At 38.3% G+C, this 25,718-nt stretch overlaps 2 protein-coding genes across 2 annotated transcripts in view; one reads left to right on the top strand and one right to left on the bottom strand.

Annotated features, from left to right (window-relative positions):
- Nucleotides 1–7,678, top strand: part of LOC108675997 (epidermal growth factor receptor kinase substrate 8-like protein 1) — a 62,281-nt gene extending 54,603 nt beyond the window's left edge. The window contains exons 14-21 of the mRNA XM_047880052.1: nt 331–432; nt 1,103–1,160; nt 4,336–4,485; nt 4,980–5,195; nt 5,748–5,916; nt 6,175–6,310; nt 6,830–6,971; nt 7,211–7,678. Of these exons, the coding sequence (XP_047736008.1) occupies nt 331–432; nt 1,103–1,160; nt 4,336–4,485; nt 4,980–5,195; nt 5,748–5,916; nt 6,175–6,310; nt 6,830–6,971; nt 7,211–7,518 (1,281 nt within the window). The 3' untranslated portion in view covers nt 7,519–7,678. The remainder of the gene's footprint in view (nt 1–330; nt 433–1,102; nt 1,161–4,335; nt 4,486–4,979; nt 5,196–5,747; nt 5,917–6,174; nt 6,311–6,829; nt 6,972–7,210) is intronic.
- A 2,252-nt stretch (nt 7,679–9,930) lies between these two features.
- On the bottom strand, nt 9,931–24,383 carry LOC108675998. The gene is made up of 10 exons (XM_018164042.2): nt 23,635–24,383; nt 17,212–20,301; nt 16,858–16,975; nt 16,160–16,519; nt 15,717–15,874; nt 15,059–15,134; nt 14,474–14,549; nt 14,039–14,128; nt 12,884–13,037; nt 9,931–10,682 (listed from the first exon to the last, which is right to left on the bottom strand). The coding sequence occupies exons 1-10, from the start codon at nt 23,749–23,751 to the stop codon at nt 10,590–10,592; spliced, it is 4,332 nt and encodes a 1,443-aa protein (XP_018019531.1). The 5' UTR covers nt 23,752–24,383; the 3' UTR covers nt 9,931–10,589.
- Nucleotides 24,384–25,718: the final 1,335 nt, after the last annotated feature.

The following is a 25,718-nucleotide window of genomic DNA, read 5'->3' as shown; positions in this document are numbered from 1 at the left end:
AATCAACGACAGATGCTCATGTAGCTAATTCATATACGTACCTATGTAGTAGTGTAGAGCTTATGCCATGCCATGTGAAACTGGTTTTCAAGACAACAATGAAGACGAGTATACTTATCTTTCTATTTCAACTGTTAATCTATTAAAATAGTGATCTGCATTTGGCGTGACAAGATTAGAATAGGACGGCAAGGCGGTAGGTATAATGTTCTGATTTAACAATTCCTTCTTGCGCAGTGCCCGACAATTTAGTCTGGTTATTATGATAATACAATATATTATAGTTCCCAGCACTAATTATGATCATTATAATGCTCTCTTACATGTCAGGTGATCGACGACAGCAGGAAGTGGTGGAAGTGCGGCAACTCGCGTGGCCAAGTGGCCCACGTCCCGCACACCATCGTCACGCCCTACGCTCCTGAAATTCCTGTAAGTGAACTAACCTGTGACTAAATACGGCTTAAAGTGTAATGAAATCAGTTAGGATACAACCCTGGGGCCATACTTTCAAAACTCGCTAAGTGAACGTAAGTACTTACGCTCTATTTTCTTGTCTATGATTGGTGGATTTGGCTTGAAAGGCCGTCAATGATTGGCTCATGGACTTATGATCTCTTAACTTTTTTGAAAGTATAGGCCCTGGCCTGTATGCTGTGGTTGCTATGCAGGCCTATATTTCATTCCTTAAAGTTGATATGGCCCAAATACGCTGGTAGTAATAAGACTTAACGTGTGATGAAACCTGTTAGGATCCAACATTTTCCTGTATGCTGTGGTTGCTATACAGGCCTGTATTTCTTTCCTTAAACGATATGCCCCCAAGCCACACTATGCAGTTAGTCGTCACCATTTGCCTGATTTATCTCGACCAGTGCCTGATGATGCGGTTAATTAGTCATTTTCTATCGCCGTACATGAACGAAGACAAAGTTAATCTTCCTTCAAATTGAAGTAATCTGGTAGATTGACTCAGAACTCTCATGCAGAGACTTTATATCATTGATAATCCCTGTTGTATGACCGCGAGTAATGCATCTACATTAATTTGGAGTTTGATAACAAACATATTCTCACTTTGATATTTTTTTCCGCATTACAGGAAGGTATGAGCAGCAGTCAGCCGTCTGACTTATCTCGCAAAAGTAAAGGTAAACTGCGTTACATTTAAGAGAGAGTGATCTTCGTCCTCAAGTCTTATTTGATCTGCGTTCGACAACCGCAATCGCCATGCTAATAGATCATCATGAATTTTGTAAAAAATTTGTTTCAAAATTACAATCCCGAGGAAAAATTCCATTTCACTTTTCATTCCTTTGAAATCAGATGACAAATGTTGCACATGATATCGCTAACGCTTCAGAGATGTAATCCGAGACACGAGTGATGGCATGTCACTGCCTTTAGCCAATCATAAAAATTTGTCCAAACACTGCTTAAGTCATACCTCACGAGCTCTCCAATGTACTTTTTCGAAGGCATTACCGAAACTGTTCAACCAAAGCCCGTTTTTTTTCATTTTCCGTAGCGCCAACAGACTGGCTTCATTTCTTTATAAACCAACTCATTTCGTAGGCATCGAAGTCTCTGGCTCTCAGCCATCAATCGGTGAAATCCTTATTCGCTATCAAAGTAAATGGAAAATTAATCGAAACCTTGCATGAATATTATATTGATGAGATGCTAGATTATCTATATCTGACCCTTCAATACTTTCGAAACTCATGAAAAAACTCCCCTAGGCGAACCTAACTCAATTAGATCATATCACTTGCCTAGAAATTACTCCTGTCTGATGTTGCGCTGAAGATCACTTTCTCAAATTTTAATGTGGTACCTCCAAGAGCCTGTGTCGTGTGTCGAATTTATTTAATCGTTCGCTGTTTTTTTTATCATGACCAATCGCGTCACTTACTTTTACAGTAATTCCTGATTGAATCCTTCCGTGTTTGAGATTTATATGATTTATGTGGCGTTGAAATTTTTGTGCTTGAGTGTTTTCGTTGCTTTGTAAGAAAATGCTTCCCAACTTGATATGTTTTATGATTAATATGTAATATTGATTAGGGTAGCGATGAATGCTCAGTTGTCATGTAATATTTGTGACCTGTTAATGTTTCCCTACGAGCGTCCTTAATATCTCTCTAAATGGAGTAAACCCTTTTTCTGTCGAGAACAACGCAGATCAAATGTTTCTCAGAGCTGATCCTCTATCGAAACGAAAAGTATTCGATCTTCTCTTTTATTCTATTTGTCGTTCACGTTAACTGATAATTATTGGAATGTGATTGATTCAGATTTCAGCCAGTCCTTGGGACTGGCCGAAAGGGTTTACTAGCCATTTTTGACGAGTAATTAAGAAGTTCACTGTAAAGAAATCTCCACTGTACAGTATAATCTTAGACTTGTTGGATGACAGCTATCATGAACAATTTTTACAATTTTACAAAAATGGCGCTGAATAGTTGAATTTTGTTTTGCATGCATAAGTTGATAATGTAAGTTCACAATTTAATTTGTTCAATCCATTCCAGTATTCTAACTGAGAGCTGTCCTCTAACAGGATATATTTTTTTGTGTTTTCTCCGCGCTTGTTTTATGCAAATGATTGATTTTACTGTTCATACTTGTGGTCTTCTTTCATTTGTTAAAACTGGTTTTTTGATCCGTTAATGTTCAGTAGAGGCATTCCAGTCAAATATACGTGCTTTAAGCGGTGTTTTTTCAATTGAAAGCATATTTGTGCAATCAATTTGGGACGAGTACTATTTCGAATAACGTTCTGCAATTGTACTTCACGAATATGCTATGAAGTCTATGTCTAGAGTAGCAACAATTCGGATTTAAAACGAGCATTATAGAGTCTACAAACGCGCTTGATTATTACAATAATAAGAGGTATGAATTGATCATTCCAGCAGTTGATATGGATAAACCTAAAAGTTTTAAAGCCAACCTAATAAGGAAAAACAAGTTTTTAATGCTGTTCCTACTGATGCCTTGACTTACGTTATCATATTGCTTCAATGTTGAAAATATTGTTATCAGCACTACCACTGTACATGGTACACCTTAACTTTTTTCTTTCACTCTTGTTCTGCCTTTACATACCGCATTAATCAGAAACCGGGAAAGCAGAATTTAAGAAAAGGTAGGCAGTAGTGTACATAAGTTGAAAATATTCGAGGTCATTCATGCGCAAACTTTAATTCATTTTTTTTTTTTTGAAACTAAGTAATTTATGAATTGCCGAATAATTTTCTGTTTGTGATTCAAGTATCTTAAAATAAGCGTTAAAGATAATTCGGAACCGCAACTTAGCGACGCTTGGCACAAATTCAAGAATTTCTAAAATCTATCTTACTTAAAATATGTACTTGGTGTTATTCGACTCATTTGTGTCACGGCCTCTGAATTATTTAACGTAATTTCGTAAATTTAGTGTGCATCAAAATTACTTATCCTCATTCTTTTGTTATTTTGTTAGATATAAGCTTGTACAAACACACTGTTTACCCTCACAGCAGCATTGCTAAGTTTTGATTTTCGGGAATCGACTGATTCTTCTCGATATTTCCACGATGAACGTAATTTTTTTCGGAACTCTAAGGCTTAAAGTATAGATTGATTTACTGTTAAGGTTTTCAGAGGACATTTAAGAAAAATATATTCTCTAGAATCCGTGGATTTTATTCCCTCTTCCAAAAGAACGTCTGAGCCAAGGCTGATTTCGTTATATCTTATAGATATAAGATAAGATAAGATATATAAGATATATCTTATATCTTTTCGTTATATCTTTTACTGTATTTAGGGTAAATTTGCGTCCATTTTGAAGCGCATATTTACGCTTATCTATGATTTTTATGATGCACAACTTGAATTTTAAAATCGTTTCAGCGATGCACGGTTGTACTTAAATTGAAGCTGATCTCGAGTCATATAACAAAAATTGAGCTCTAATTAGATTCGGATTCTTGGAAAAATGAATTGGTAATATAACTTACTTGTTATTCGTTCGCATACTGAAAAAAAGTTGAATCTGAGCGTTTTACTCTACTATATATCGGGTATAGACAATGATTAATGGATGTCACAGATTATAGAGTTAATATAGAGGATGTCACAACTCCTCTCAAGAGCACTTCAAGCACCACGTTGTAGTTTAATAACCACAGCACCTTCACGTCAAATTTGGAGGTAACTTCATTCTTTAAATTCCCTTTGTAAAAAATTACTTATCACAAAATCACTTGAAATACGAACAATCTTTTCCATTATCATTGAAATGCCGATTGTCGGTGTTTGTTAAATGAGAATTTCACCTCTGTTAAGTGCCCAGGTTATCAATTTTCGCTTCAATTAAGTTGAGGAATAGCGTGGTAAACGTTTGCCCGACAGCCTGGGCAGCTTACAAGCTCTATTGTCAGCTGTGGGCGAGTTCTTCTCAACATGATTCTGACTGGAGTTCAAGCGGCTTCTGTAGTGAGTATACGCGAGATGTACGAACGACTTTTGAACAGTCAAGAAAACAGCGCATAATTTAATAAAGTGATATGATGCATCAGCTTTATAAAAATCAGAAGAAATTAAAAATGTATGAAAATTTTGTAACATATTTTTTGTGACGGTATCTAACATTTTTTCGTTTTTATGTGCTCGTGCAAGTAATTCATGGCTTGTTTTTTATCAGTAACATTGTCATAATTTGCTAATTGTGTTCGTGGAATTTGATTATATGCTTGATTCCTGTTATTCTGGCGTTTTCCTGACATTTTCTTGATTTTTTAATTAAGCTTGCTATCTAATGTGTACAATCTAACAAACTTGTTAATCCTTCGCAAATGCTTCCACGTTGAAAAACATCAAAGTTGCGTTTCTGTACATGAGAGGACTATTTAAATAAAATCGATTTAAATTAAAATACGATTTGAATTAAAATTTAAATCGTATTTGATAAATTCCTGTACATTCATCAGGCGGCCACCGGTACTCGAGCAGCGATTCGGACGAGTCTCCGCCCCCACCTCCTCGCAATAAAAAATCTGCCAAGAAATCCTCTAAATCCTCCAAGCCCAAGACTCCCATTCCTGCTCCCCCTCCTCCTCCTCCCCCAGACTTCACACCCAGCAACTCCGTAGCTGTTCGCCAGCCAAGAAAAATTCCAGCCAATTCCCAACGAGTCTTTGGAACAAGTGAGTGTCATTCTTGATTACTCAGCGTCGATATCTTTTTATCAATATTCTCAGCGTCGACATCTTGTTATCCATATTCTCAGCGTCGACATCTTGTTATCAATATTCTCAGCGTCGACATCTTGTTATCAATATTCTCAGCTTCGTCTTCTCGTTATTGATTATATTCTTCGCGTCTGAAATGGAAATTTAATCCAGCAAGCAAAGTTTGTTCATCGTGATGAACATGAAATAGATTGTTTAATTGCTCATAGTTACAGCCTGCATAGAGAAGAGTAGTAACATTAATTTAACCTTTTTATTGCATTTTCTCATTTATGGAAAAAATGCACTATTGTGCTCGCCATGTCCGTCTGTCTGTCTGTCCGTCTGTCCGTCCGTCCGTCCGTCTGTCTGTCTGTCTGTCTGTCTGTCTGTCGGTCTGTCTGTCTGTCCGTCTGTCTGTCAGTCTGTCCGTCCGTCTGTCTGTCCGTCCGTGACCTTAAGTTTCGTCGACGAGAAAATGCGCTCTCTGTCACTCACTGCAGTGAGTACTGAGTTATATTTTTTCAGACAATGAGACGACAGACCTGATGAACTATGAGCTGAAGGAGGTGCTCAGTGAGTTCCGTAAGCGCAAACCTCACATTGACGTACAGAAGACGCCTGACGTGTACATCGACAACCGAGCCACTCCTCAGGAGGTACAAGACTGGCTCAAGAAGAAGGGCTTTTCTGAACGGTACGCGAATCAAAAGCAAACGAATATTACAGCACTTGTATTTAGACTCGGTTTATTGTAGATAATATATTGAATAGATCTACTTCAAAAAATTCCCAGCGTTTGATTATTAGCATATCAGGTATTTCATCCTCTGTGCATAGGATCCGTTGATTTTTATGTGCCATGGCTACTGTGCATAGGACGAAGGATTTATCCGTTGATTTTTATGTGCCATGGCTATACTATTGGCAATTAAAAACTCATGTTTCACCACAGACTGTGCGATCAGTTCGACGGCGTTGACGGAGAGAAACTTTTCTCGCTTTCAAAGCAGCAACTGCAGAACTTCTGCGGCGACACGGAGGGAGCCCGTCTCTTCTCTCAGATCACCATCCAGAGGAACGTCTCGGGGGTGAGCCTATTTGTTCAGTAATAGTTTTTTAAAGTTGTTGTTATTTTTTATTATTTTTGTTGTTAAAGCATTAAAGGAAAAACAGTTATTTTCTCCCTTTTTGATGAACATTTGTGGAGTTGAACGTAAAATGCCGACAAATTTTCCGGTTGGAGTGGCCATTTACCTCATGGTTCAGTAAAATGATTCCTACGGATAGATAATTTTTTTAACTAACTCGAACCAAAGCTTAAATTACGCCAACCGTCTTTGCCAAAAATAATGACAAGATATTATCTGTGTCACAAGTCCGAACGAAAGGTACTACTTGGTTCCCAGGCCCTGTTTAAATAATGATTCAATGATCATTACATTTAGGACTGACACTTGGTGGTTTCAGTAAAAAGGGGAAAAATAGTTCCCGATTTATGACGACAGTTTTATTTATTACAATTTTTAACACTTCTATAAGTTATATATGAATTTTTTTCGATACGGAATCGTAATTACTGATTGTCTTTTCGTTGTCAATGTTTTCAGTACAAGACCGTGAACACTTTCGAGTTGAAGCGAATCTTGTCCGAGCAGCGCAAGCGTGTTGAAACCAACGTGGCTGACGACGTCGACAAAAATTTCGATTTCTTACAAGAATACGGGAAATCTGAGACTGGATCAAATCCAGGTAAGCATTGCCTTGCTTAACCAATTTCATTCGATATATCTGGGGCTATGACAAGAACAAGTTTAAAATTTTTAGGAACCTTGCTCAAACAATGAAAAGACCGCTTTGTCTATAGAACCGTCTTGGTCTTAGAGTACAAATTGTTTTGGAATTAAATTGATATATTCTAGAATAGAAGACTTCTGCGCAAATTTCGACAATTCCCAACGATTCTAATGAAATGCATTGAAATTGATAAGGAACCGATGCTGATGATGGAGAAACCGAGCAAGAGGAGGTCATCGTGGTTCGCAAGCCAAAGAAGAGCAACCCTCCAGCGAGTGCCGCGGCGCCGAAAACCGCAAGCAACAAGAACCCAAAACCACCCAAAGAACCCGTCGCGTCAACGTCCAGAACTAATAATAATTCTAATCCAAAACCATCGACGGCTCCCAAACAACCGGCCAAGCCACCAAGTGACAAGAAGAATGCCGCTAGCGGCACGTTGAAAGATCAGATTAAGAAGCAACGTATGAAGATCATCTACAAAACCGACGATTCAGACTAAAGTGAACTAGCTTTCGAAGCTTTCTTGTTTTTATGTACGTTAAAATTGGCTTAGCGACTTGTGTGATGTTTTTGTTCATCATCTTGTTATGGTAATTCAATAGGAAAAAAGTAGTATAATTTGTAATTTAATTTTAATTATGATATAAACAATAGAAAGATCATATTTAATTTCATGTTCTTTCACTGTTGCACTTTTAAATTGATTATTCTTCTCATGAATTTTTCTACTCGGTGCCCACCGTGAATTTTTTTAGCAATTTTAACGGTATCCGATTTGTTGTTAATGCGCCTCAATGACTTGTCCAACATCGTCACTCATTTTACACGTTCTCGGATGCGCCAGCTTCAGATTATTAGGTATTCTGCATTATAATGAGGAATTGGGGGAGCGACATGTCACATTCGGGAAGTCTTGAAAAATATCCGAGCGTCTTCAACAATTTTTTAATAGTTCAGGTACATGAGATTTATTTTTAAATCCGAAATTTGGCATTGAAAAGGCTTGCCAATCGTAACCCTTACTCTACCTCTAAATATCCTTTACCATAGACGTGTGGTTTGTACGTAGTATCTTCTTTCCGTAGCCGCGATCATAATAATTCGCAGTCTTTTTCTTGCTTCTCTGTTAATTTAATTAATATTGGTGTATTTTAGTTGCCGTCGAAATGGCATAGAAAACGATTTCTCCAATCAGAAAATGGTGAGTAACTCTACGGATGATATCTCCGGGTGTAACAAGTAACTCCGGGTGTGTACAGCATGCTTGGAGTTTTCTTTCATATTTTCTTTTTTGTGTGTTTGGGTTTCAACTGAATATTAAGTTTACTCTTGTAAATACTTATTTATCGGTATGTTGTGAATATGGATAGCAATTTGTTTAAGGATAATACAATCATGCGGTTGAAAATATTATTGAAATGGAAGACAAATAATCCTAGCGCTGCTTTTTGGCGATTTTCTAATTTAACATTGATTGTAACCTAAATTCTGACTGTTAGTGTGAAAACCGTTCTCAAGTTTGAGATGACAAATCAACGCTTACCTATAATTCAGAACTAGGGTATTCCATTTATTAGATGAAGAGCGAAGTCTGATTTTATAAGAATAGTTCGACATCAAATTGTTGTTGGGCACAACAGAGCTCATGAGCTGTGGGCTGAAAGAGGCGTGTCGAAAATTCAAACCCCCATAAAAGGGACTTCCTGCTTTGACATAAATGTTCAGGCGTCTAGTTCTGAAGCCGATGAATGTTGTTATGCATTATATTTTATACTGTTTAAGCTGTTAATAACGCAGGCTTGGTGCGATTTGTGCAATGGCATAATTCAACAGAAATTTTGATACTTTGAAACCATAAGTTAAAAATTCTGCTACTGATTTTATGATTGATTCTTTTTTTTATTGAAGTTTGAATAAGTTTAGCGAGTTGGTCTATTGCCGTCCTAAGTTTAAACGAAATCTTGAAAATAACAAGTTTATTTGCCACATTTGGTAAATAAACTTATTTAAGGAATTTACAAGAATTTAAAGTTGGAATGCTGCATCATTGGCAAGAAATCATTATCTACGGTAGTAAATTTTGAAACTGATACTGGAACTCATTGTCTTAGTGACTCTTGAAAATTCTTTTATCTTTATTTGTTAGGCAATAATTAGCTAAATGACGTATTTGTAACTTGCGCCGAAGATAATAATAAGACCTCGGGCTTTGTTCTTGAATTATTTTGCAGTGTCCTCACTACGAGAATCACGTCATGGACTAAAAGAAATGACACAAAAATCTTCAGCTTTATGTTTAATTGCAACGTTGATTTTACATAATATTACATACTTCAACAATAATACCAAATGTACACTGATCCGATGTCTTAAATCATTTCCTGACCAAGTATGAATAAAATATTTAATTTTTTTTACCTCGGTAAGTCGAGAATATTTGCATGCGCTACGACTGGGAGCTAGCAAAATAACTGCAATATTCACACTTCACTGTTTCCATCATCCACCACGATTAAAGTAAGATAAATTTTTGATGGAGGCGCCAAGCAATTTCGAAATGCGAACACAACAGAACTACCACCACTTAATGTACGATGTTAGGTTCACCTTACAAAATATTGTTAGTAGTAATTCTAAAGCGCGTTTAAACCTCATAATCGGTTCAATTTTTTATCCACTGCTCCGTTAAAAAATCGATGTTCCTAATTTTAAAAAAATAAACGTAAAATTTATTTTAGCTTAGCTCGAGAACGGATTGGCATGAAAACGATTATTAACGATAAAACGTGTTAAACATGGTAAAGAAACATCGTTTGGCACGTTGTGCGTTTGCACATTCACCTCAGCACAACAGCATCGTGGACTTCAAGTAATTTTATTTCAGTCACTTTTTACAGAACAAATGTAAAAATATTCTGACTGACCTAACGAATTCATTTTCTACATTTTAATCAAGCACTTCACTGATAGGAAAGACAAATAAATTTGAAACTATTCCACTCGAGCTAACACACGGCAAGGCGATCGTAAAGGTATATTCAGAAGCTACATTTACACTACATTTAAGTATTTCTTTGAAACATTTAAGGTAGGAGAAAAAGTTAAATTAAAGAGTTCATACTTCCTGAGAGCATTATTGCTAAGTTGATTTACAGAGAAAAATTTGAAACATTAAATGTAGGCTTCCAACAAATAATAAGCTATTTCTTCCTTTCAAGCAAAAGATTGAGCAACTGGTTGTGTATAAAAATAATTGGTCAATGTTATAAATTCAATCGTTACATAACGACGTAGTGACTTGCAGCACAACTTGTTCAAAAGTAACATGGATTTCTGTTTATGGATTTAATTGAACAAGGAGTGGTACAAATCCGTCTTTCGCAAATTTCCGTCGATTAATTTTTATGGAAGAAAATTTTATACCATCGATAATCTATGAACATTAAAACAGAATTTCCCTCTTTCAACCTATCCGTCATCTCTTCAGCAAACACTTATGGAGAAAAATTCAGATTTGAAATATTGCATCTAGAAAACACTAAGAATTTGAGCAAAAATTTATCGACGTGTCTAAGTCCTCAAGAGTTTGTTGTTGGGGGTTGGCGAGATCCTAGCCGATCTGTACGGTTGAACCACGTGGCGGTTGTACGCTTCGCTTGGAAACTGCAAGTAAAACCGAATGCATTAGTTCCTTAATTCAGAATTGCTTTGGTGTCCGATTGTGGGTCATTCTAGTAATTAGGTCCTTACGAACCGTGATTAGGCTTGTTCTTTTCATCAAACAAGGTTTCTCCTCAGTTTTGGTGATCAAAATTCAAGATATTGCAATTAAATAATCCTTTTATTTTTTTTTCAGATATTCATAGAATGAATTAGTTTATGGATCTGCTATTGACAGATCCATTCAATTTTTATGGGTCCATTCGTCACTCTATATCATGTACAATAATGAAAAGTGAATATGAACTTTCTTGCAACGAATATTAACTTTCATCTTTCAGGTTTGACATAAATCATTCATGCACATGACCTTGGGAAAATAATGAGAAGATAACTTATCTTAATATTGATGTGTGATATAGGATTGCATTCGTCGTCGTGTTCAACATATTAACACTGTTTTGATCTCGTTTAGCTATCAATTTTACTAGGTATTATATTAATATATTATTCTACAAATTATATTTCAGTAGTGAGATCCCTAGAATTTTTTTGGACTTCATTCACTTACTCGATCACTTCACCATTAGATATTTATATAGAGTTTCAACAATTTTTCAAGTTTTCTAAAAACTTCCTTTTCAATTACACTTAGGCGTTGGGCCGAGTGGATCCCCACTCGGCCCAACCTTTGCAGACTTTTATATGTCCAATTTGGAAACTAAATTACTAAATGAAAATAAAGCCTCCAACCCGCTATTTTACAGACGTTATGTGGATGATATAATAGCCATCTTTGAAAACAAGTCTCATCTGAATTGGTTCAAAATACGCCTGCACCGCAACTCTGTTCTCAAATTTACCCACGAAGCACCGTCCAACAACCAATTCCATTTCTTGGATATCAATTTCAGTATTCAAGACAATGGAAACCTATCCACAGCAGTCTACATCAAACCTACTGACAAGGGTATCTACTCCAGTTTCCAATCCTGTTCACCTCTAAACTATAAAAAGTCGGTCGTGAAAACACTTGTCAATAGGGCATTGAAATATTCATCCGACTGGCCATCGTTTCATTCGGAAATTCAGAGAATTAAACAAGTTTTTGCTAACTGTAACTATCCCCAAGCCATAGTGGAACGAACCGTCAATAATGCCCTCGCAAAGTATCAATCAACTAGTAGCGACGACATGGATAAATCAGAAATAAATTATTTTGTAGAATTTACCAACCTTTCGACTTTCAAGCAAGACCAGAAATTACTGCGTAATATTGTAAAAGATCATGTCAAGTCCACAGATGATCACAAATCAGTCTCCGTAACTGGATTCTACAGACCAATTAAACTTTCATCTGCATTCTCTACAAGACCCCGGAAAACCAGTTCCACAAGGGCTCGTGTTGTGTATCGTTTCGTGTGCCCCATTGATGGCTGTAATGCCTCATATCTCGGATACACCACTTGTACTTTGGAACGAAGAAGTAAACAGCACCGTTATAGTAGCAGCAGTATCCACAAGCACTTCGTTGAAGACCATAACAGCCCTGTTCCCAACAACATATCCGACTGTTTCTCTGTAATTCATTCTTTTCCTGAAGTATTAGACCTTAGAATAGCGGAGGCAATAGCTATTAGACAAAATAATCCGTTCATCAATGTAAAATACCAAGAGATGTCAAATTTCCTCAACTTGTACAGATAAAATCTGATCTGATATTTACTGTATTCTTATCTGAATTTCTATTCTTTCCAGATTATCATCTTATTTACTCTGATGATGGCTAAAGTGTAGATAGCCGAAACGTTAGAATATATGGATTTTTATTTCAGAACTGCGATCGTGTCTTTTTTATCCAGAATCATTATTCGACGCCTAAGTGTAATTGAAAAGGAAGTTTTTAGAAAACTTGAAAAATTGTTGAAACTCTATATAAAAATAAAGTCCGATTTATTATTTCTGCATTAGATATTTGATAGATAAACTACCATAATTGCAAACACGACACAGCTGTTGTTCGACCGAGCTTGAGTAAATTACCCGATTAGATCAAACTAAAACCATTAGACTAAAAACCATCAGACAAACTAATGGTGAGAAAGATACAAATAGTCCCAAATATAATACCTCACTTTCATGAGGTTCTTTGCACAATATTCACTATTATTTACTGGATATGAAAATAAACATTGGAAGCTGACCTGGTACGGAGAAGACGGCCTAGCCATGTTGCCGACAGCGGGCGGGTGTTCGTAATATTTGGTGACGTGCGTCTTGTGGTTGCCTCCTCCTGCTCCTGCTGGGGTGCGTATAATGTGGGTCTTCACTACGACGGGCTGGCGGCCTCCAGGATACCTATGATATAAATTTAGCTTACAAATTGTATAATACGAATTTATCTTACAAATTGTATAATATAAATTTATCTTAAAAATTGTATAATATAAATTTATCTTAAAAATTGTATAATACAAATTTATCTTACAAATTGCATAATACGAATTTATCTTACAAATTGTATGATACAAATTTATCTTACAAATTGTATAATACGAATTTATCTTGAAAATTGTTGATTTTGCGTAAGCTTTGTAGCAAGAAATGGAGGAATATTGAAGCATGTCGGAAACTAAGCTAACGATTGATAGATACTAGATACCAGCATTAAAATGATAATGAGTATGTGGCTGATCAATCAATAAATTCTTCTATAAATAAAAAAAACATACTCAAAAATAGACTAGGATACAAGTTGAGTCAACAAATTGATTCCCGATCATGAGACATTGATATGACCTTACATTTTTAAGGCTCAGTTGAGTTGTTAAACATAATCCCACAACGAACCAAGCTCTGGCATGAAATCTAATCAAAATCTACATATCCTCTAAAACTGACAAATTCAAGAAAATTACAATCTCTAACTTCGGAGGACCATTAGTATTAGAATTGTTATTAGAGCAAACTACAAATGCTTATCTAATTCACTTCAACGCGCGAAAAAGAAAACATTTTTAAATGATATTCCAGAATAACGAAGGAGCAGGACGAGGCGGTCCAGAGACTCACTTGGGCACGGAGGAGCAGAACGAGGCGGTCGAGAGACTCACTTGGGCACGGAGGAGCAGGACGAGGCGGTCCAGAGACTCACTTGGGCACGGAGGAGCAGGACGAGGCGGTCCAGAGACTCACTTGGGCACGGAGGAGCAGGACGAGGCGGTCCAGAGACTCACTTGGGCACGGAGGAGCAGGACGAGGCGGTCCAGAGACTCACTTGGGCACGGAGGAGCAGGACGAGGCGGTCCAGAGACTCACCTGGGGACGGAGGAGCAGGACGAGGCGGTCCAGAGACTCACCTGGGGACGGAGGAGCAGGACGAGGCGGTCTCTAGCAGGTCCGACGCGGAAGGTCTATCATCGCGCGAGCGGCGCCCGTCGCTTGAAAGTCTACGGCAAATTTACAAGTCAGATTTAGGTTATAGATTATGATTGCCAATTGCAGGACTTTACTAAAAAAATAATTCAACATCAGCTAATCGCGGCAACTTTACACTCAATCGTGACACCAGTTAAAAAACGCAAACACTCGAGAAAGTAGTTGCAAATACCCACTCAAGAATAAAGAAAGTAACAACACCTTATGGTGAGTTCCTTCCTATTCACCGGTCACGCTGATGCACCGCCTTTGTTAATCAAAAACTAACAACTGACCGATGAATATCAATACGCCTCAATATTTTACTCAATTAAATAATTACGAAAAAGACGTAGCATATACAGAATTGTAAGCACCTGCAGCTGAGGTCATCAAGCGCCACCTGGGCCTGGCCTCTGCTGAAGTCCCTTCGGTAGTTGTCACTGATTCCACCTGAATGAAAAGTAATTTAAACAATAAATAAAATATGATTCATTTTTTGGTTCTCAGACAAAAATTAAAAGTGTAACATCATCAAAGAATAAGAACATTTTCTATCTAAGCATGCAGAGATGTATTAATTTATTATGACCAATTTAAATTCATACAACACATAATTACTGAAATCGAAAACTGTATACTAGATAAATTTTATACGGATATGTGCTCACAACAAATTGTGTACTTCTCCAGCTCAATTTCATGAAACAGTTCAAAGTGTTTGAACCTACATGTATTAGTTACCCTTTTCCCTTCCAACCTGAAATGTACATTGTCTTATTTTTATTTTTTTCCTTAACTATCGCGACATCAGCTGGTCAAAAAATAACGGCAAATATGTTAAAATTTATTTAACATATATATATATATAAATATAATAAATAAATTTATCGATAAATAGCAGCCCTTATTTCCTAATTATCGGTATATATATTTGCAATAAATGACTAAACGGCACTCACCTTGAGCGGAAGCAGGTCGCTGCGAACGTCGGTATTCCCGATACTCACGACGCGGCTGCTGATGTTCTGGGAGTTCCTGAAACGGTCATAGCATTAGTATTATAATTTTGACGATGCTAGGTTACAATGAACATGAACTGCCTGCTAATACGAGTTCGTGATTCTGAATTAACTCTTTAAACTGAAGGTGAATTCTCAATCATGTTTAGACTAAATTACAGAGGAATTATAATTAGTTACAATTAAGACCAGCACCGATGATAAACGATGTCAATGTTACATAATTCAAACATTTCTACCTAAATGAATTGTCTCGGCTTTCATGCAGAGAACTTACTGAATACATTTCTCTCGTCGATGTAGCAGTTAACGCACGTGTCTTCTCCCAAACTCTATCACTGATTATTTGTAGGTCTCAGAGACACAGCACCCGTAGCCAGGGTACCCTGGGTACCAGCGACACCCACCTGGGTGATCATGCCGCTGCCTGACACAGCACCCACACCCTGGGTACCAGCGCACCCACCTGGGTGATCATGCCGCTGCCTGACACAGCACCCATACCCTGGGTACCAGCGCACCCACCTGGGTGATCATGCCGCTGCGGTGCCTGGCTGCCTGACACAGCACCCATACCCTGGGTACCAGCGACACCCACCTGGGTGATCATGCCGCTGCGGTGCCTGGCTGCCTGCAAAGCCTCGGCCCTGGCGTTGGGGCTGCCGTTGTGGGTGGCAGGGGCGCCCTCGGGTGCCGGACGACGGCGACTGAACTGAGCGCTCTCGCCCCCGCGCGACTGCGCCGAAACCGAAGACACTGTGTGGCAAATTTTGTTAGTGGCGTTACATGGCAAGATGTTGGGAATGATTTTTAAGTTAAGGAATTTTCAGTAAAAGAACTTTACGATGCAGAAAATGATACATATTTTCAAAACACAAAACATTAAAACCTTTAGAATTATAAATAATGGTAATGATGTCATTTTCGAATACAATATTCGGATTTGAATGCATTTTGAGATAAAATCATAAAACATAAATACATTCATTAAACATAAACCATCCTGGAAAAATATATGATTTTGTATTAATAATTTTTCACCTGAGGAAGAAGTAGTCTCGTTGCCAGTGTATCTCTGTGAAACAATTTTCTGTCGAACATCTCGAGCAGAGTCAGACTTCAATTCATCTGCTATGGAATTTATATTTCCTCGAAACTCGGCAGCCTTTTGGAAGCGCTCGTCATCTTCTTTGGATGAGTTATTTACGTCACTTCGAGTATGACCGTTAATGTAGCTGTTGGTTGACGAGTGAGAGCCGTTAGGAATTTCTTCTTCGAATCCTGGATTTATCTTACTGCTGCGATAGTCTTGAGACTTTATAAATGCATCTGCATCATCCGACATTATTTCCTTTTGCTGATCGATTGGGTAATCGAGGGAAGAACTGCGTAAGAATGAACCTGATGGAGTAGACAAAATATTAGAGATATCACTTACTGATGGGCATGGGTATGGCTGCATTACCTCAGCATATATCGTACAACTTGTAAAATCGATCCTATTTTAATCGGTGACTCTGGAATTATGAAAGAATTAGGAGCCATGAGCAGGTTGAGTGAAACATGGCGGCAAATCTCTGCCAGAACCATGAAGGGGGAACTCATTATATTTGAACAATCATAGGCTGGACGATTTCACATATTAATGAAAAAAATAATGAAAGTGAGAAATTGAATAAATCATTGAAAATAGAACAGAGAAACGATGCGTATTGATGAAGAGAGGGACATCGACCAACCGTCAGCACTGAAGGGATCCTCGCTATCGCCGGAGCCCTGCATGGCTTTGTAAAGCTTCAATTGCTGCTGCAGACGCTTCTTCTCCCGCTCCCTCTTCAGTTGGAATTCCTCTTCAACCTGTCAATGAACAGTTGGCACAATGAATATAACTAAAATGTTCATGAATCTACATGGGAACACAGTTTTTTACACTTATGAGTAAAATTTTTGAGTTGAAATGTTGTAACATTTTATTGGCCATTGTAAGATTGCATTATTGTATTGTATTCGCATTTGAATCAGGAATACGTAACATATTCGCATAATTGCTCACTGCATAAAAAACTCATAATTTTACAAATTTTTACACTGACCCGTTTCATGGCAGCGGCCTCTTGTAGTCTTTGTTGTTCCTTGGCAGCAATTTCTCGGTTCAGCTTCTCTTCGATCATCTTCTTCTCGAGGACACGGACAGTACTTTGGTACGAGAATTTCTTCCCTTTCCTAAGTCGACTAATCGGTGAGAAGTCTGTCATTGAAATTTGGCCCTTGGATTTGACAAAAAAATTAGTTCCTTCAGTTTCACCTCTGAAATCGTGCACATTTTCACTAGCGTTCGACTTAAAAAGATGCTTCGAGGAATTCAAATCGCGACTTCGAATTTCTCGCCCTGCAGATTCGTCGTTCGACACCTTCAAAGAGTTGTACTCCGGCAAGTACATGATGTGTCCCGTAGATTGATTACTCTGAAGGTGGGATGAAGAGCTTTGTCGGGACAGAGCAGCGTTACTCTCGCTGTTAAATCTCCGATACTGAAGGTTTTGTGGATCTTCTCCTGGACGACCATCTCGCCTCACGAGACAGTCAGATTCTTTGTAGTTGTTCAAAGAATTAGGAATTGATCGCGTCATAGACCAATTTTCTCTCCACTTGTCATTTTGTACTGGATGATCTTCAGATTTCGGCCCATTGTCTTCCGGGATTTTTCGAGCATTTGGAGAGAAATTCAATGAATTGGGTGTATTATTTGCACTACCGGACACAGATCGTTTCAATTTACGGAAGTTCAAGACAGTTTGAGTGCTTTCGTCCATAGTGGTGCTCGTCTTGGATTGATTCATAGCTTTCTCTTCTTCGTCTGAGTTTAGGAAGCCATTGTTGGCTCGGTATTCTTTGAGCCCAAATAAATTAAACATGTTAGCTCTTGAGGTTAGCTTAGGTGGAGTACTCAGTCTATTATTTTGGGTTACTCCGTTAACTGCAGGTTCTCCGCTGCCGTCCAGGCTGTTCTCATCCAAATCCTGAGCGGGAGTCCAAGCACGCCGTGCATCTGAGCGACCCGATACGACGGGCGAAGAAACCGCCAGAGGACCTGCCACTATTTTGATTGCTTCGAACTCTTGCATGGGACCAGGACTTCCTGCGTCACCAGAAATGCCTGAGTCGGCGGATTTTTCACCAGACCCCCTAGGGGGAGCCACTGGCCTTGAAAAGCCTAGAATTTTGTCTTCAAACACAGCGTCCACTTCTTCGCTACTGCGGCTCTCGTTGAGATTCTCGCCTGGTAAGAAAGGCTCTTCACCTAAGAACCTCCAGGCAGCGTTGGGACTGAAACGGGGTATTTCTCGCTGTCTCTTGGGTAAAATAGGCCTCAAATTTACAGTCACCCCCATGTCTTCATCGGATTGGTTTTCGTTTTCCAAATGAAAACTACCGGAATTTTGGCGTGAGTGATATCCTCCATCTTCACGTCTCAACGAATTATTGAGCATATTATCTTCGACGAAATTGTTGCGGCTTCTTCGTTCTACTGCAACAGCAAAGTCATCAACATCATTCGCTATCCTTCGATTATCTTCAACTCCACATTTACCTTCGGCAGCGTCAGAATTCCGAATTTTGCTTCGACTTCTACTACGTTCAATGACTTCAGCATTGCGCTTTGAAAACTCTACAGCGTTTCCTTCTATACGAACTTGCTCCGTTTCAATAATTCTAGTTGCAGGAGATCTGGTATTGGAAACATCCTCACCGTCGCCTGAAGGTTTCATTCCAAAGAAGAACATTTTTGGAGTTTCTTTATCTTGGACATTATTATTCTCTGTTACAGAAGTCTTCCTTTCTTTCTCAGACGATTTTTTCTGAGAATCGTCAAAACTCCCGACATTGCTGGCCAAAATGTCAGGAGATGATTTTTTCAAATTTTTCCCAACGGATAGAATTTCGTTTTTCATCGTGTCAGAGATCCTCTTTCGTCGCAATTCATCCCGTTCAGCTTTGTCCCACTCTTCGAATGCTTTATCGATAGGTTTATCTACACGAGCAACGCTATAAGAAGCTCTCCTCTCAAGATCTCGAGAGATCTTTTGATGATCGTATGGTCCAACAAACTGCCTGCTGTACTGTAAATCATGACTACGTCTTCCTTCCAGTTTTGTTTTTGATCTTGGATCGTCTATTCTGCTCTGGCTCTCTCGGGATTGGTAACGAGGGTTGCGCTCCATTGTGGTGCTAATACGTCTTTCTACACTATTTTCTCGTGCAGTGCGCCTAGAATCTCTTTCAATCGTCTGACTTCTCGGTCGAATTTCCTTTTCTCGTGACGAAGAACTCGTTTCGTCGCTACTAAACCCTTGCATAGATGCTTCGCCTTTGGGGTCTGATACTGAGTTTCGTAGTTCATGCTGAAGACAGTCCACACTCCGAGCTCTTTCTCGCTTTTCTTGTTTGGAAACATCTGAGGAGGTACTTCGATTGTACCTAGATTTGCATTGATCGTCAGTGAAGTACGATTCGTTATCGGACTTCCTCCCATCGCTCTTCTTCTTGAATAAACCAATTTTTCTACTCTTGCTTCTACTGCTGGATACTTGAGAAGGTGGTCGTGAATGAGTGTCCGATGTACCCCAATGCACGGCCCTCTGCACTTCAGAGCCAGCGCGCCCATTATCGTGCACATACCCGTCCGACAAAGCACCGCTACCAGGTGGCGGAGGAGCCCGATTGCGCTTCTTCGATTTGATTCTCCCTTTGGTGGGACTTTGACTAACAATTGTATGAGGGGAATGAGGGACTGGCATGGCCACTGGGTGGCTGCCTGCTCGCAGATCTGGCTCACTAGTGTAAACTTTAGACGGAGGGTAGCCGAATCTTAGGTCATGCATAGATCCGCCTCTGCTTGGGTCTAGTCGAGGTGAAGGATGTATGGCACAAGGCTGGTGTAGGTGCGTTAGGGAGTTGGAGTGCATCATGGATGGAGATGGCCCATTGGGGTGTGCACGGCAAGGTGTTGACATGGGTGACACATAGCCGGGCAAAGACTGGTGTCCCATGGGACTGGGTTGAAGAGGGTGAGGTTCGATCGTGTTGGTGGCTCGGCGACCAGTTATCGTGCCGGCGACGTGTAGGCTGCGACCGTTCTCGGTGGGACGAAGACGTTGTACCGGAACACGCTCGGGTAGAACCTTGAAAAACAACAAATAATTGAAAATATAATGAGTGTAACAAGACATTTAAAAATGTAATAAGCAATAAAAAAATATGAATCACAAAATATACCCGGGTGATGAAAAAATGCAGTGATGAAACGCGCTTAGGGAAATATACTGTAAATAGAAACGGAAGAGAATACATGTAAGAAGAATCAATAAATTACGTAAGATAACTTGATCCGACTTTTCCAGCACAAGCGATGAATGCATCACTCATTTTTTAGTCGTAGTGATAACAGTCGAAAGTTTCTTCACACAAGAAAGTATGGCCAGTATGGTCTGCAAGTGTCAGTAAGAGGAACGACTCGGGTAGGACCCGTATCAATTGATGAACAAATTTTACATATAAGTTAGATTTCTCGTGAAGGTGCAGACAAAATTTTTTCTTACATATAATGGACTTAATTACTTTGCATCAATATCTTAATAAGTTTAAATTGAAAGAAGATTGACAAAAGAGTTGGCCGAAGTCTCGGTTCTTATTTATCATCCGTCTTAATTCATTCCGACAAATTATTCATGAAGAAATAAAAAGGAATCGGAAATGAGGGCACCGCGCCACTTGGTCCGGTCGCGTGGCCAATGCAACATCGGACGTCCTACTAACAGCGCACCGCAGACCGCAGGAGTCACGGGGGCGCAGGACTTCAATAGAAGTTGACAATCGAGGGAAATTAAAGACTTGGTACTAAATTAATAAGAGTTCAATAAAGATGCCGAATGACATAAAAAGAGGGATTTCAAAGGTAGGCAAATAAGATATTATTATTGCACGTAGCAGGAAAGTAATTAATTTGGGGAAGTTTAAGTGAGAATATTAGCGCTCTGAGAGTTAAGCTCAGGACAAAGCAGCTCCACCCTACAAATCAAAAGTATCTTCAACGCTTTTGTTCTTAAGTAAAAAAAAATCACAAAATAAATCGCCTTATGTCTGAAACTCGGTTCACAAATTTTGTAATTCTGAAAATTATCCGTTCTTTTAACGGCTCGATTCATGTCAAAGGCCAAGCTCGTGCTGCCGTTTCACAAGTAGCTTCACGCAAGTGCGAGTGTTTCACAATATCCTGTCGCTCAGAGAGTGCAACTCTGTGAGGCCAAGGAACGTGCGGTGCTCAGCACACTACCGCACTGCAGCGTGGGAAGAACGCTCAACACAATCGATAGCATGTCGCTCAAACCAAGAACAATTACTTACTCATTGTGGAACTAAGCTATTATATGAAGATACGCGTGAAGCGACGTGGTAAAACTCCAATAACTCGGGACGAGAAAACCAAAGGAAAAGAAGCGTTTTGAAGTGATATTTGAAGGCTTCAGAATTGCACGGAGGATTCGCTCTCCAAATAATGACAATATCATGAGGTATCAGAAGTTGAATAGAAACAACGTACGATTAAATCTAATTTCATCACACCACCATTGTATTTTTTCAGCAAGATAAAAGTGTAGTAAAATTTGGCATCTATACTACGAGTGCGCAACTTGAGCATAAGGTGAAATGGGCTTTAAATTTAGGCTTATTGCTACTGCAATCTCGAGTTATTTTTATTATTATTTTATCTGCAAAAGGTATTCAGTGTAGCGTTTAGAACTGTTAGTATTTAATCAGTTTGAATGAGGAAGTAACAAATAATAATTTCTGAAAAGATAACTTTTTGATAACGCACCTTAAAGCATTGTGAATTACAAAACTTGTGGTCTCAGAACGATAATAAAATAAATAAATAATGAATGCATTAATAGCGTTTGTTGATGTATGTATAACTGCAAAACGATATCGAATGCTCATACGGAGTTCAACTCCTGGATAATAAATTGAAGAAACACAGCGTCGTTTGAATGCCAAAATAACACAATATCGATGTTTGCTTTGCCAATGTTTGACCTCAACTTGGGCTCTAGAAAATTAAAAACATCGCGTGCATTAACGTAGATGGCGTTTTGAGGCGAGAATGATGTAACTATGAAGTAATAGAAAATCACGAATATCCAAATAATGCGTTGGCAGCATTTTTGCACATGGTGACTTCATATTAATTAAAATCACTAGCTACGGTACTTGAACTGAATAGCCACATTAATGCAACTCGCAAAAAAACTGGGTCAATTGACGAGTCGGACTGAAGAAAACGTGGAGCTAGTGACCAGTACGTTCTGTACATACGTAGGTGGATATGTGACAGTTGCCAGGAAGAATTATCGGTCGATTTGCAAAGGAAAAGAACGATCAGAATAACCGTTTGGCCCGCTAAAAAATTTTGACCGTCTGGTTTTTTATTTCGTCCAGAACCGACCAGTGGTTTCCACGATTGATTTCCTAAGGCGTACGTGAGAGGGAGGTCGATGCGTCTGAAAATTTTCAATATCTATGGATAAGTTCTTATGAGAATTGGGGATTCAAACAGCTTGCTTATACCTACTGACGAACTTCCGGTGATCATTAACTCTTACATATAACTTGCGGGCAAAATGATATTTGTATACAAGATATCTATCAAACCGATTCCAGAGTCAAACATTGTAAAAGAGATCACGTAGGCCGCAGCACATAATTTCTTAAATAAAAGCATATGTACCTACAGATTTTCGATGTAAAGAAAAGAAAAAATGTATCAATGAAATATATTGAATACAACTTTATGCTTAGTAGTTTGATGCTTCGCAGGAACGCATTATTCAACAGAGCAATGGCTGCTGAGCCTATTAACCCAATTTATTGATACATTTCATTATAATCAATATTCCTACAACTTCACCGCCTCATTGAATGTTAATGAAATATCAAAATCGATCACTTTATTGCAAAATGAACGAGAAACCATACCCTTGAAAAGCGTCAAGATACAAATTTATATTGGATGATGAGCTTAACTTTTTTTATTTATGAAGTGGAAGGACTGTTTCGAAAATTCTTGAATAGTGCAGTAGTCTCAAATAGTAGAATCGATTGCATGAAGGTCGAGAAAGAAATGTGTAAATTGAGCCTGAAAAATAGGGTGAAAGTTATCGTAGAAACCAATGGCAAGAATTACGTACTTGATTCGAATAAATACCGTACATGATATCGATGATGTAGCAAAATAATCGATTGGACCTTAATCTTACAGGATCTATTGCTTGTTTAATAATTAACAACCATCAAGCAGTCTACATGGTTAATCAAAGATCGCTCAGTCTATGAGTTTATAAACAGACTGACGATTTTTTATTTTTTATTCATAATTTACAGAAAATCCAACACTAAAAGTTTTTGAACATGAATGCGTCATTATTACTGTGTTGAAAGAAATCATGCAAAGCACTCACTCTATTTTCGTTGGTGACTCCCATCTTCTGCAGCCTGCGCGTCTCCCGAGGGAAGCTCTGGGTCCACGCCGATGGTGGAGGATGGTGATGGTTATTGCGACTGCTCTGATTCCCCATGGTTGATTGGTTTTGTTTGGTGCTAAAATGATATTAATTATAACAGTGAATATAGTGAAGTTTTGTCGGCGAAATTTTGAGTGTAGAGAAAGCGAAATGAGAGCTTAGTGAAGTATCTTTAAAGTATGGTGTGAATCGGAGTACCTACGATAGGTCTGAAGAGAAAATAATTGTTATTTACCAATCAAATGTACGGTACAGTGACATAATATTATAAAAACAACGTTGCTATAGTATGATAGTGATAATTTCATGAATCGTTTAAAGCCGATTATGAATAACAGATTGTGGCAGTTTCATCAGATTTTTACAAACTCGTGAATGAAAAATTAAATTCACAGATTCATGTAGAAGTGAAGAAGTTCCAGAACAATTCAATGAAGGAAAACACTTCGAACGATTTGCAGAAGAGTCGCACAAATTTTTTCTTTGATTTTTTCATCTCTGGAAAATTTCTGTGTCATTTGTTAAAAATGAGAGATTTCTTGAGATGATTCAGAAAAATAAAATGAGGAAAATTAAATGTGAAAGCAGGGTTGTAGCAACAGCCGCGGTGATAAATTTTCGTTCAATTAGATTTCTGTGAAGGTTGTTTCAGATGCGCATCTATTCATAGAGGATCAGTATAGCAGGAGACTCCGATCTGAAAAAGATGAAAAAAGAAACCATTAATCAAGCGTTCATCACTTAATCATTAAAATACGATTGAATATTCGTAATGGGATGTAAAAATTATGCACAATATGAAGAATGTTTTTTAGCTCCACAACTATCAACCTATAGTAACCTTCACTGCATTGGTTATCTATGGCGTGACAGGTGGCAGTATTTCAACGTAACATCAACGGCTGTCATCCATCATCTTGAAATGAGTTTTGATTAAGATTGCTTCTCAGTATTTAAATCTGACAACGTACTTGACTCCGGTGGTTTCACGCTCTATATTTGAAACCCACAGCGTTCTTTGTTGAGCAGCACATAAACAAGCGATACGTTGGCGTTAATTACGAACATGAATTTATTTTTGATAAGGAAAAGCAGTCGATACTATGATGAATAATTTGACGATGGTGAGTCAATGAACAAACACCACATACTATTCTATTCTGAACACAAGTGCTCTCAGCCACTCAGTAATACGTTCATTAACTTACTTAGACATTCATATTACGAGTAAGAAAATAAATCTGCATCAATCACAGATAAAGTATATTCTAATCCATACAATCGGCTTCACACCATTACCACGGAAACACACGCGTGTCACATGTGAACCTCGATTTGCCTTAACATTTTTTATCAAGGGCAGACCGTAATTTAACATTTCGGATCAAAATATATCACAAATATTAAACCGCATACAAGTCATATGTAACGAATAATAATTATTTTCTTGAAAGTATCGAGACAGACTTTTTGCTGTAGATTTACAGCGATGTTATCAAAAGATCACGCTCGTGAAACGCTTGCAAAGGCTAGAACACATACGTAAACTTAGATCGTAAAATTCATGGAAATAAGACCTGTAATATTGCAATATGTCTACCACGCCCATTCTTTGTACACAGTCACGTACCAAGTTAGACCTTACGCAAAATAAACAGGACTGCAACAATAGATACAAAACGCGCCTTGGAGCAGCGAGCGATTAAAAATTTAGTGTTACATTATTCTAAGAAATACAATGCAAGTAAAACCACTAATAACAAATCAAACTAATGGAACTAACCGCTGATGTGGGGAGCTGCTGTTAGTCGAATAACTGAAGAATATACGTTGATATTAAACAAACAATAGCAAATAATCTTGTTGAAATGAGACCTTACTTATATGAAATGTGTATTAGAGCCATGGCTCAATTCGTCAGCATTTTTAGTCTATCATCTATAAAGAATGAACATTTGAAACGGAGGATAATATATATATAAGAGGAATCTGCGACGAAATGGTTAAAAAGAAAAAGGAAA

This window comes from Hyalella azteca, unplaced genomic scaffold (genome assembly GCF_000764305.2).
Source record: "Hyalella azteca isolate HAZT.00-mixed unplaced genomic scaffold, Hazt_2.0.2 contig4534, whole genome shotgun sequence".
NCBI lineage: Eukaryota > Metazoa > Arthropoda > Malacostraca > Amphipoda > Hyalellidae > Hyalella > Hyalella azteca.
This window is presented reverse-complemented; position numbering and strand designations above follow the sequence as displayed.

Excerpts from the sequence above, each read along its gene's own strand:
- LOC108675998 (XM_018164042.2), bottom strand. The coding sequence starts at position 23,751 with ATGGGGAATCAGAGCAGTCGCAATAACCATCACCATCCTCCACCATCG. Across the intron at positions 20,302-23,634 it reads GAGTCACCAACGAAAATAGA|GTTCTACCCGAGCGTGTTCC; the intron begins GTGAGTGCTTTG and ends TTGTTTTTCAAG. Across the intron at positions 16,976-17,211 it reads AGGCCGCTGCCATGAAACGG|GTTGAAGAGGAATTCCAACT; the intron begins GTCAGTGTAAAA and ends GTTCATTGACAG.